The sequence below is a fragment of the Sceloporus occidentalis genome, unplaced genomic scaffold (genome assembly GCF_023333645.1).
Source record: "Sceloporus occidentalis isolate IW3139 unplaced genomic scaffold, rSceOcc1.0.p SCAF_2, whole genome shotgun sequence".
Lineage (NCBI taxonomy): Eukaryota > Metazoa > Chordata > Lepidosauria > Squamata > Phrynosomatidae > Sceloporus > Sceloporus occidentalis.
Window position 1 is genome coordinate 195,362,255 of NW_028316982.1, and position 13,102 is coordinate 195,375,356.

Sequence of the window (13,102 nt, forward strand, 5' to 3'; positions counted from 1 at the left end):
GTCTACATTCTTTGTTGTTATATTCCGCTGGGAACTCAACTCTTTTTCTCCCTCAGTTTCCTTATCTAAGCCTGTTGTTTTGTATTATTATTATTATTATTATTATTATTATTATTATCCCGTTTCAGAAATGCATATAGATTCCTAGTCTAGGAAGGTGTGGATTGCTCCCCCTGCCATCCCAGAATGACCATTCATGGTAACTACAACTTCTCATTCTTGGGATAGCAGGGGTGATTAATCCACTTAATTGGAATTTATCAAGCCTCTCTATCTTTGGATGTCTCTCTCCCCCCCCCCCCCCCCCCGCCTTATGCCTCTGCCACTGCCTGCAGCACTGTTCTTCCAAACGCTACTTGAGCTGATCTTATCTATTTTGTAGTGTTTAACAAATGTATTGGGCTCTGCCCAACCAGCAGTATCACATATGTCTTGCAAATATGCTGATGGCACATAGGCTTTACTTGTTGCCATGGACCTTGTCAGAGTACAGAGCACTCTGGACAGAAAATGTCAGAGATGTGGCTATAGCCTGGAACTGGGACAAAAGTGACACTGGACCCTGACTTAATACATTGGCATTTTTGGTAGTGCTATGGGCTGACTATCAACATTTTCAATATCGAAAGAAGCCAAGGTCTTCTTGCCCAATATGGTGCTCTGAGGACCACATGTGCCCTTTCCTTCTGTATTTTGTTCACAACCCTCTGCATTATTGTTATTGGTGGGGATGCATACAGTTTTCCCTTTTGCCATGGCATTAGTAAAGCATCCATGCCCTCTGCATGCACATCCCTCTCTATCGCTTATTATCTCATCAGTTTGTGATTTTGTAGAGATGCAAAGAGGTCTATCTTAAAAGGTCCAAATAAGCAATTCAAGTTGTTGAATACCTCCATATGAAGTGTCCATTCTCCAGGTTGAATGTGGTAGCGACTTACGTAATCCGCAGTCGCAGTCATCATTCATAGAATCATAGTTGGAAGAGACCAAAAGAGTGTGGAGAAGTCTCAGCCGCCACAGCTCTTTTTGGCACTTTAGGTATGTTTAATTTGATTTGTTCCATTTGAAAGTTGCTTATCTTCCGCCTGGCCACTTTTTTAGTACTTGTGGTATGCATTTTTATGAAGATTGAGCCAGGCATCCACCCGGACTCTTCACCCCATTTGTCCTCCATAATAACGCTGTCAGAGCCAGGCGTCTGCCTGGTCTCTTTTCTTTTTTTTGTTTCTGTCATTATGTGCTCATAGTCACTTTTGCAGGAGGACGTAAATATTTTCTTTAATCTATTTTGACGATTCTCTTCAGAGACTCGCTGGACTGTGGTCATCTGCATGGCTTTTGGCATTTCATGGCTGCCTTTGTCCATTTTACCTTCTGTTTTGCATTGTTCCTTATTACCTTTATCTAACTTTCCTTTCTTATCCATTTATTCTGTTGCCTACAATCTGGAGGCAGGGAAAGTAAAATTAAACTGAGGGAGAAGGGGAGTTGAGTCTTAACAGAATATAACAGAAAAAGAATGTGGACTCCTGCCTCGCAGTTGGCTCTGCCCCCAGGGTGACATGATGTTACATGCCGCACCACATGTTGGCAGTGTCATGGTGCTCCTCTGGTGCTGCGTCATGACACAGTGCTAAAGGAGCACCGTAAAGCCACGGTGCTGCAGCTATCACACCCTTTCCAAAAACAGCTCCTTTCCATGCTCTGGAAAGGCCAGATCGGGACTGCAGCATGCTGTTGCTGGCTGTAAAAAGACTGGCTGGAGACCACCCCTTAGGGAAGTGGTTCTCAACCTGTGGGTCGAATGACCCTTTTATGGGGGTCGCCTAAGGCCATTGGAAAACACCTATTTAATTACAGTTATGAAGTAGCAACAAAAATAATTTCATGGGTTTGGGTCACCACAACATGAGGAACTGTATTAAAGGGTAGCGGCATTAGGAAGGTTGGGAACAACTGCCTTAGGGTCTGTCTGCACAGCCCCTAAGTATATCTGAACAATATTTAAGAATTTTTAGGTTTTAGTTTAAATAATTTGAAGCTTTTAGCTTTAGCAACGATAAACAAAAATGGTGTACTTACCATTGGCTCATCTGTATTTTTTTGGAACTGAACCAATCGTACTCGTGTTACATTCTCCATGTCCATGTCACCATTGGCGCTCTCTGGAGAATCTCCATTTAAATATGGAGATGTAGGGGGTGGTGTAACTCTTAACGCTTCATCACTGTAAACTTCATGTGCCACTACATCATGAGTTTGAAGCAAGGCCTGTAGGAAGATACAGTTGTCACATTCCATAATTTCTTGTGTCTATTCTTCTATAAAAAAATTAACATATCCTGTAGACATAATAGTGCTATCTTAGAATTATGCAGTGCCTTCTTTGTCAGATTTAAAAATCAAAGCTACTTTCAGTATTTCTGTACTATGTATGTACTCAGTGGTTTTTGTAGATATTTGTGATATTCTATACACAAATACAAAACTGTTTTAAAATGCACATTATGAGAAACAAGGAGCAGCATTATACAATTTAGCAATGCTGTGGAAATATTTTTAACACTGACTCCCTGAAAATAAGAAATAAAAGACAGTTCTCAGGAGCTGACAAGCTAGCTTCAGCATTTCTCAGCCTCATCTGGTAATGCCATAATATGGCTATGGCAGATCATAGTGTTGCAGCTTTGACCTAGAGGGTTCCTTTTACTTCTCAGCTGGGCACATAGGTGAGAAAGAGACCTCATATTCTACCCAAACATTCTAGTTTCTACGGGTGTGGACAACTTTGAAACAATGAAAATACAGGGGAACACAGATGAAAAGTCTTCTTGCTGTGTGAACAGAAAAAAATCTTACTTTGGAAATGAAATCTACTACAATCAGCCCTTCTTATACACAGATTTTTTAATACACGGATTCAAGCATCCACGGTTTGAAAGTGTTCAAAAAAAGCATAAATTTTAAATATCAAACCTTTATTTTCCATTTTTTATAAGAGACACCATTTTCCTGTGTCATTATATTTAATGGGACTTGAGCGTCTACGGATTTTGTTATCCACGGGGGATCTTGGACCAAACCCCAGAGTATAACTGTCTGGTGAGAGATGAAAAAAACCTAGGAAGGTAGGCTGAAGAAAACAACTGCTTTTCTAGTACAGCACTGGCCATCCCTAAAACTGGATCTTGCCTCTGGATAGTGGTATCACTAAGGCTGGTGTCACCTGGTGGAGTAACCCATGGTATTACCCTCCCATTGACCTCCTCCTGTACCACATCATACAGAATCCGTAGTAATGTTTTTTTTGTACTAATGTTACTCATAAATTGTAATTTCCATATATTGCTGAATGTAATGGTAATAGCTGTGACATAAAAAACTAGCAAAATTAAAAGTATACCTTTAAATTACAGTATCTTGAGCACAGCCTACATTTATTTACATGTAACCAATTCATACCTCCAGTGTTTACTTCCCAGAAGTCAGTGCCTATTGCACCTAAAGGACTGAACTTCCAGAAAGACTCTCCTGGTTGAATATAAATGCCAGCCAGTTGATTCTGGACAGTGCTGGATAGCTTCTTATGTTCTAAGCTGTTTTTCCCCCCTCAAGACGCTCTGGTTCAGAGGGCACTGAGCAACCATTCACTCCAGCTCTCCTTGAGCCTGTTTAGGAACTTAGAAAGCACTAAAAGAACTTACATTTTGGGCAAAGAAGGCTGCTTGGAACTGCATCTACTATTTCTTGTCAGCATCCTTCTTGGTTCTCAGAATCATAGAATCGGAAGAGACAAGGGCCATCCAGTCCAACCTCCTGCCATGCAGGAACTCTCAATCCAGACTCTGTTTAAAGACTTCCAAGGAGGGAGACTCCACCACTCTCTGAGGAAGTGTGTTCCACTGTCTAACAGCCCTAACTGTCAGGAAGTTCATCCTAATGTTGAGCTGGAATCTCTTTTCCTGCAGTTTGCATCCATTGGTCTGGGTCCTGTTCTCTGCAGCAGCAGAAAACAAGCTTGCTCCCTCCTCAATATGACATCCCTTCAAATATTTAAACAGGGCTATCATATCACCTCTTAACCTTCTCTTCTCCAGACTAAACATTCCCAGCTCCCTAAGACGTTCCTTACAGGGCATGGTTTCAAGACCCCTCACCTGTTCAATCCATTGCTGAGGGATTGCAGTTTATGGATGAATTCTAATTCTGCTGTTTCTCTTTCCAATCTACCTTTCTAGTTCTTTTGTTCAAGAACTGCTGTTCTGAGGTCTGAGATGGAATGCCTAGGGAGATTGAAATGTTCTGCCACTGGTTTTTGTGAATTCCCATTCCTAATGTCTGATTTATGTCCTTTTATCCTCTACCACAGGGACTGGCTTCTTTGACCTATGTAGAATGTGGACGGGCACTGGTGACATAGCATGGCATAAATCACACTGGAGGATGAGCATGTGAAGGTCCCTCTAATATTTGTGGGTGATACCATTAGGTCTTGTGATGACATTTTCTGGGTAAATATGCAGGCAGAGTTGGCATCTTGGCTCATGGCAAGGCTTATTACCTGTGTCCCCCATCTGTGTCATGTGTCTTCCTGTGAGTGAGTACTTGTTTGAGGTCTGGAGGCTGTCTGTAGGCAAGTAAAGTCTGCCACCAAGAACCCTTGAAAGAGTGGCATTATTGTCCAGAATGGGTTGTAGCACATTGATAATGCACCTGAGAAGTCCCAGTTGGGAGCTGTATGTAAAGACTAGCGGGGTTTTGTCATTTTCTCTCTTCAATCTGTTCTATAATAGATCAGTCCTGGGTACAAGTCTTGCCTTGTTTGTTTGTTTTTTTAACTTCATATGCTGGATATTGTAGTTTGAGGAATGCTTATTGTAATTTGAGTTTGGCATCCCTGTCTTGTGGGTCTGAGCAGATGTGATTGTATTGGAAGGCTTGGCTTTAGACTATGGATCTGGTGGTGTGTTCAGAGTGAAAGCTGGAGGCATGTAAATATGTGTAGTGGGTTTGCGATATAGTGTAGTGCTTAGATGTCCATTTGTAGCTGTACTGTGATGTCCAGGAAGTGATAGTTCCAGGCTGAGGTTGATGGTAGGATGGAAGTTGTTGAAACTATGGTGAAATGTCTTGAGTCTTCTCCATAGGTCCAAATTATGAATTCAATAGGGTTCACTATTATCCAGAGTTTCACATTTCTATGGTAAGTCTGGGTACATATCCCCTACAGATATGGGGAAGAGGTCATACTGTATTTACATGTTTAATGTATTTTTTTCTTGTTCTTGCGTGCTTCTTGATATATTTTATGTGTTATTTTTGTATATAGCTGAAGAATAATAGATAAATCTTTTTAATAAATAACATTTCTATATGCTAACCTATCTTTCCTTCCTTGTAGAACATGAGCCCTATGTTATTTTACTCATCACAATGAGATATAATTTTTAAGTTCAGCTAAGTGTAAAAAGGCAGGTTAGAAATAAATGTCAATAACAATATTTAGCAAATTCATTATTGCAAATGTTAATGAGACAGTATTGAAGATAGATATTTCTATAACATTAGATGCTCTCACTGGATTTCCTTTTAACAATCTTTCAGTTTAATTTAGAGTGCCTTGAGTTCAGTGGCACATAGTCCAGGTGAGTATATATAGGAATAAAATTGTATCTCGAGCATTATAGGTCTCACTGTGATTACAAACATACATACAGTGTCACTAAGTATCATTTATTGTCAATTTGTCTGCTGACAAAGTTTATTAAAACTGATGACTTCATATATTTCTGTGCAATCAGTGAGATTGTTGTTCCAGTTTTTATATGCTTCATGTGCTATTTTCCCTTCTGAAGCAGATGATGAGGATTTTGAGATCCTCACTGCAATAGCTGCTTACCATGAAATGAGGTTGTGTTAAAATACGTTTAAGTTCTTTTGCATCATTGTTTTCTGGGTAACATGAAATTTCTTCCAATACCTGTGAAACAAAACAGAAGACAAATGAATGAATTAAATGTTAACATAAACTCTTTCTTTGTCTAGTAATGTAAAATTAATGGTAACTCCATAATAGCGAATTGTGACAGAAGCTAATTGTTTAATTACAGTATTATGCTACCCTCTAGACAGATGCAATAGTGGTTTCTAAATTAAATCTCCCACTTAAACCTAAGCACATTTCAATTACCGTATTTTCCAGTGTATAAGACGACTGGGTGCATAAGTCGACCCCCAACTTTTCCATTTAAAAGTTAGAGTTTGGCATATATTTGGCATGTAAGACTACCCCTCTTCCAACGCATGCTAAGGCTAAGAGATGCCTCAGAGAGGGGTGTCTTTTCCCCCTCAGCACACTCAGGCTGCATCCACACTGGAGAAATAACCTGGTTTGGCACCACTTTAACTCTTTCCTGGCTCAAGTCTATGGAATTCTGGGAGTTGGAGTTTGTTGTGGGCCCAGAGTGGACCCCACAACAAACTCCAACTCCCAGAATTCCATAGCCTTGAGCCAGGGCAGTTAAAGCAGTACCAAACTGGGTTATTTCTCCAGTGTGGATGCAGCCTCCCTTTCCTCCCTTTCTAGTGCAAAATCCTCATTTCGCGCAATTGAGGTGGGTCCTTGCAGAACCACAAAACCTACTTTGGGGTTTAAAAATAAAAGATCCACCCTTTCCCCCTCCTTTCCCCTTTTTCCCTATCTCTTGGCTTTCCTTCTATATGAGTGAGTGAGAGAAGGGCCACAGGAGGATACTTTAAAAAATAAAGAAAAGAAAGAAAGCCAGGCCTCTTTTTTTTTAACCCCCCCCCCCTTTCAGGACCTGGCAGGGAAAAAAGGAGGCTCCCCTCCGGCCCCAGCCTCTCAGGCTCCGCTTTCCCCATTGCCTTGCATTGCTTTGCTTTTGCTTTGCTTGCAAAATGGTGCAGCTGTGAGCTTTGCATTCCTCTGCTGCTGCTGTGAACCCGAGGAGCATAGGAGCATGAAATGGAGGATGGGATCCAGGGGAAGACAGAGGAGGAGGAGAACTGTGGCTGCATCCACACTGGAGAAATAAAGAGGTTTGGCAGCGTGTTAACTCTAGGTCTGGCTCTTTGCTATGGAATTCTGGGAGTTGGAGTTTGTTGTGGGGCCCAGAGAAGAGCTCCGTGGCCGTTTTTTAGCTCTCCCCACCACATGCGGTGACCAGTCTAGCTCGGAAGTTTCTGCACCTGTCATATAAGACCCCCCCCCCCAACATTTGAGAATATTTTCCAGGGTTAGAAAGTCATCTTATACGCCAGAAAATACGGTAATTTCAAAGCAAAACACATACTATAAAATGGTATTTTGTATATTTGCTACTTTTCTATTTCATCCATTCTTTAAAGTAGCTTGAGGTGATTAGTGAGGTTTCAGTGCTGAAGTCATCTTTTCAACCTTTCCTCTAGAACTTTAGATGCTTCAGAGTGGTGAACAGACAGAATTCTTAGAGGAGGCATGTCATTTATGGAGTTCTCTCTTCAAGGACATCTTCCTAGTATCAACACTGTTATGCTTTTAGCACCAGGAAAATCTCCCAGTCTCTTAACATTTGCTTCACCCACTGCTGTGTTTTTTGCATTTCTTCTTCTTTTATTTTTATGAAAAATAAGTCACATATATTCCCACAACACTGTTGCTCCTTCCATTCTTCATATGCTCAAATATCTAGTTTTGACAAAACTTTGCTGATTTCTTAAAGGTGTTTTTCACAATTACACAATAATAATGTTGTGTTAGTGCCTCCTCTAAAGTAGGATATCATACTAGGGTTTTAGACTTTATACAAAGCCTTCCTTTCTCAACATGGGAATGAAATTTTGCTTCCTGGGACAATACTCATCTCAGTTCACCAGAGGCTATAAAAAGAATTTGGCTATCTCCCTCTGAGGCTAGAGAGAAAACTCTTGACTTCTGTGTGGGAGATTAAAGGTTTTCCCACCAGTCTAGAAAGATCTACAGACTTGGGTAACTTCAACATCCCATTTGAGGCTAGTCTGTCATATGCAGCTTGGGAGTTCATGGCATCTATGAGAAACAAGGGCTTATTCCAACTGTCTTGGAGCCCACACATTCAGTGGTTGCACCATTGATGGTGTTTTCAGTTGCAAGCAGATAGATCTATAGGCAGAGGTGATTAATAACTCTAAGTTGTCATTGACAGATCATTTTCTAGTTAGTTACTATCATGGTTACTATCTGTCCCTTCTGAGATGGCGGACTTATCAAAATTGTCACCCTTGAAAGCTAATGGGTCTTTTAGGAATGCAGAAAACCTTGAAGGGTTTTATGGCTAGTATCTTTGATGATCCTGTTGAAGCTTTGGTCAGTAAATGGAATCAACTCCTGACTAGGGTTTTTGACATGACTGGTCCCAAACATCCTCTCTAACCTGTTACTAACTGGATCTGTCCTTCTCCTCAGGGGAAAGGGGAGCGGCAGTGGAGCCTTGCAGGGCAAGCATTTGCCTGTCCTGCTCTTCCACCACATGGCCTTTTCTCCTAAGGAGGAGGTTGAACAGTGGAGGAGCCTTGAAGTTGTTCCACATCTTCATGGGCCACCCAAAATGCTTTGAGAGGCTGCATGCGACCCCTGGGCCATATGTTGTGCAGGCCTGCTTCAAACAATAGCTGCAAGGGTCAGAAGAACTTACTATCAGCTTTGGCTGTTATGCCAACTGCACTACTTCCTAGAGATAGAGGATCTAAAGATGGTAACAAATGTGTTAGTAACCTCAAGGCTGGACTTCTACAATGTGCTGTACAGTGGGCTACCTGTGTACCAAGTTTGGAAACTTCAATTAATTGAAAACATGGTTGCCAGTGGCCATATTACACCAATATTAAAATCAGTCTCCACTGGCTGCCTATTATTTTCTGGGCAAAATACAAATGTGTCGGTTGTTACCATTAAAGCCTTACATGGTTTGGGTTCAGGTTACCTATAGGATTGCCTTCTCCCATACATTCCGTCCACTATACTCTGGTCCTCTGGGGGACATTTACTTTGATCAGCCAGGACTAGCTGGCAACGATTACCTAGAGGACGTTTTCTTCAGCTGCCTCTAAATTGGGAAATGACCAGCCAGAGGAGATTTGACAGTTATATATGCTGTCTGAGTTTTAAACAGCACTAAAGGCCAATCTCTTCCAACAGGCCTATCCAGATTATTTTTAAATTATGACTTTTTAAATTATTTTAAACTGTTTTAATATCTATGCTCTTTTAACTAATGTTATGTGTGCTTCTATTGTTATATTTTAATTTATTGTTCCTTGCCTTGATCCATGGGGAGAGGTGTGTTAGAAATAAATATTATTTTTATTAGTAGTATTACTTGAAAGAAAAGGGAAGGAAATCATTTTCAAGCAATCAGAAACAGACTAGTGAAGCAGACTCTTTCTTCCCACCTATTCTATCAGTAGGAGCTTGATAGGAAGTTGGATATGTCAAGGATTCTGACTTTGAAGAACTGAACTTCAAGGATAGGGTTGCACTTTTAATTACCACATCATCATTCAATCAAGGAAGCAAGACAGAAGACAAAACAAATAGAACAGATTTCAGGCTGTAATTATTTATGCAATAGAGAATTGTGAAATATAGCTGAGTTTTCTAAGCCTGATAAATAGAAAAATGAATGACATACTCATTGGCAGAGCCATGATAAAAACAAAAGAAAAGTCCTCTTTGAAGCAGTCAGATAGAAGGGGAAAGGGATGATTTTATAGACAGAATAAATAAAATTTAAAGGAATCAAATATCTTTAGAACATAGGTTTTGTTTATAGCTAAGCAGAAGAATCTTGTAGGAAAAAAAGAATAAATGAAATACTGAAATCAGAGTTGAACACAGAGGTCTGGTACTGAATTTAGAGAAATAACACCAGAAAGAAATTCAGTAAAGTTGAAAATGGTCAGAAAATTCAGGCCAAATGCAATTCCTAAAGAAAAAAAAAAAAAGAAAGAAAAGAAAAATCCTCTTGGAAGAGGATTATGATAAAAGAATAGTAAAACTGGAAAGTAAAAAGTAACACACACAGGAAACTATCCCAAAACTTTTGTTTGACATTTTCAATTTTTGATCACTGTAGATGGATCAGAGGGGAATATCAATGTACAAAAAGTGGCCAAGCCCTCTTTCACAGTTTACTACTAGAGAATGGCTAAATCAACAGGTGAAAGATAGGCTGTCACATATAAAAGAAAACAATGGTAGATAAGAAACGAATAAGCATTTTGTAGGACTATTATCAGATCTATTTCTTAGTGTTGACCAGTCTAGAAGATCTTACTGCACATAGGAGTATATGCCCATATATTTTCTCTGTCTGATTTCCTAATTCGGTTAGCATATTGAAGAGATAGGCTTCTGGGGTTATAGGGAAATTCATTTTTAGTGTTTCTGTTATTCCTTTGTGCATTTTCCTCCAGTATTTTTTAGCCTTATCACACTCCTACCACATGTGATAGAAGGTATCATTTGTTTGCTCACATTTCCAACAATTATTTTTTGGGTTTTTATACATTTTTACTATCTTTGCTGGTGTTAGATGCCATCTGTAGAAAAACTTATAATAATTTTCTTTTAAGTTCATTACTTTTGATGAACTTGTTGGTTCATCTCCAAGATTTAATCAATTGTTCTAAATGTATTGGATGGCCAATATTCTGTGCCCATCTTACCATATTGTTCTTGATCGTTTCTTCTTCCATCTCATATGACATTAACAAATTATAGAATTATAGATTTTTTTGATAGTTTGTTTGTTTTCTGACCTGAGTAACTGATATAAACCTGTTTTGCTTGTCTCTATGCCTTTGAGTTTCTCACCTCTTTTAAATCCTTCTTTTAGCTATCAGTATAGAAACCAGTGGCATATTGCATCTTCTTGGTTTAGCTCCTCCTTTGTTTTCAATTGGTATTTCCTTTCTTTTTGTTTTAGTAACACTTTGTAGGTTAGCCAATTGTCTTTATGTAGATTTTCTTTTTTAGGGAATGCTTCATGTGGGGACGTCCAGAGTGGTATTTTTGGGAACAAGCGTTTTTTATATCTCATTCATGTCTTCATTAAGGATCACCTCACACAATGATTTCCAAATTCTTTATTCATTTTCAATTATAGCATGAGAAGGCATGCCATCCAAGGTCTATATTGAAACCTTCTAATTGCACTAGTCTTTTGTTATCTAACTTTATCCATTCTTTTATCCAAGACATACCACAAGCATGATAATATATTTTCATGTTAGGTAAACGGAAAAAATATTTATTGAAAAGACAAAATGTTGCTTATCCTTTAACAAGGTTATTCACACATTTTCCAGTACCAAAGCCTACTGAAAACCCTCTGTCTCCAACCCAGAATTCATTTTATATCTACTGAATATATTCTTCTGATTCTGTCTTTCTGTTTTTCCCCTTAACTTAAAAATAAAGGTCTAAGCAAACAGCGATACGGTATGGGAACCTACCAGTTGCTACCACTCACAAGGAAGTAATTACTGTCCTGAGTAGACTATTTATAAAACTATAGAGTTTTTTTATTGACTGATTTAAGCAATTTGAGCCAAATATATTACATATTATTACTAGTAGGATTTTGGAGTGTATGTGTGGGTATTGGAGTTGTTGCTAAAAATAAAAGAAAAAGCAAATTTATACCACTGAAAAATGGTTCTTTTCAAAGAAGCTGGGACCAGTTCAAACACTTCAGCTGTACATAGTTTTCATACAGAAGGACAAAACCTTTATATCACAAGTAATAGGCATAACATTTAACAACTGACTCAGCTGGAATTCTACAATATAGTTGGCCCTCCATATCCATGGATTCCGCTTCCCTAGATTCAACCATTCACAGCTTGAAAATAAAAATACATTTTTAAAAAATTCCAAAAATCGAACTTAAACCTTAGCAAATTCTAAGTGCCCACTGTAGTGAGGTAGTATATACAATACTATATTTGACAGATTTAAAATAGGCTTTATAATATTTACCTCTTTGGCTCTCTGTACAGCATCACTTGGTGGATTCCTGATTTGTGGTGAAGATTTTGTATTAATTTTGTCATAAAGCTAAAAAAAGAAAATAAAACACACACAATGTAACAATATTTTTCTTAAAGTTTATATTCTTCCTATATTAAATATATTTCCTAGATGATTAACCCCAGCACACACCACTTTTTTTAGTTGTTTTGCTTAGTTATAGAGTTCCTGAATAACTACCAACTCTTTTGTGTTTACTTATCCAAAAAGACAACTTTTTCTATATACATTTAATACAGAGTATTAAAATCTCCTTATAGGATAGCAGTTTAATTTAACCACCTTTCTTTAAAAAAGTTCATTAGTGGCTCCCATGGTTGTTTTACATCATCTGATTTATCTCTTAAAGACATTGTAATTCTGTCCATTTCTACTATATTTAGGGTTTTATACAGTCATGTATCTCTTTTTGGAACATCTGTATTTCTTCAGTATTGCGCCAGAGACATCCTTGCAATTGTTATTAAATATAGAATAGGTTTTAATCTTTCTCTAATATCTTTATTATCTGCCATATTCAAAAGAAATAGTTCTGGTTCCATATTGAATTTGATTTGAAAAATCTTTTGGATGATTTTGTGTACATCTTTCCAGAAGGATTTCACCTCAGGGCAGGCCTACCACATATGATAGAAATTCCCTACTGTACCTCTTTGTTACATTTCCAACACATCTCTTTTTTGTTTTTATAATTTTTTCCTAATCTTGATTGTGTTAAGTACCATCAATGTATCATTTTTAAAAGGTTTTCCCTTATATCTGAGCAAAATGTAAATTTTAAATCTTTCCCCCAGGATCTTTCCCATTTCTCCAAATCTATTGTAAGGCCTATGTTTTTCGCCCAATTTATCATACATGGTTTTACAATTTCTCTTTCAAGTTCTAGCTTCAAGCATAGTTTATAATTATTTTTACCATAATAAAATGTTTTGCAAGATAACATTTCAGCAACATAGACTATGTCACAAAATGGGTACGTTTTCTAGCTATATTATTAAAAAAAATCCACAATATATACTGATATGTATT

General features: G+C 38.3%; 1 protein-coding gene across 14 annotated transcripts in view; it reads right to left on the reverse strand.

Moving 5' to 3' along the window:
• The window catches only part of CASK (calcium/calmodulin dependent serine protein kinase), a 202,563-nt gene that overhangs the window by 52,832 nt on the left and 136,629 nt on the right, over nt 1-13,102 (reverse strand). For all 14 annotated transcript variants that reach the window (XM_089511887.1, XM_089511885.1, XM_089511880.1 and 11 more), the window contains 3 exons: nt 12,023-12,100; nt 5,903-5,983; nt 2,086-2,274 (listed from right to left, as the gene is read on the reverse strand). In XM_089511887.1, the coding sequence (XP_089368013.1) occupies nt 2,086-2,274; nt 5,903-5,983; nt 12,023-12,100 (348 nt within the window). The remainder of the gene's footprint in view (nt 1-2,085; nt 2,275-5,902; nt 5,984-12,022; nt 12,101-13,102) is intronic.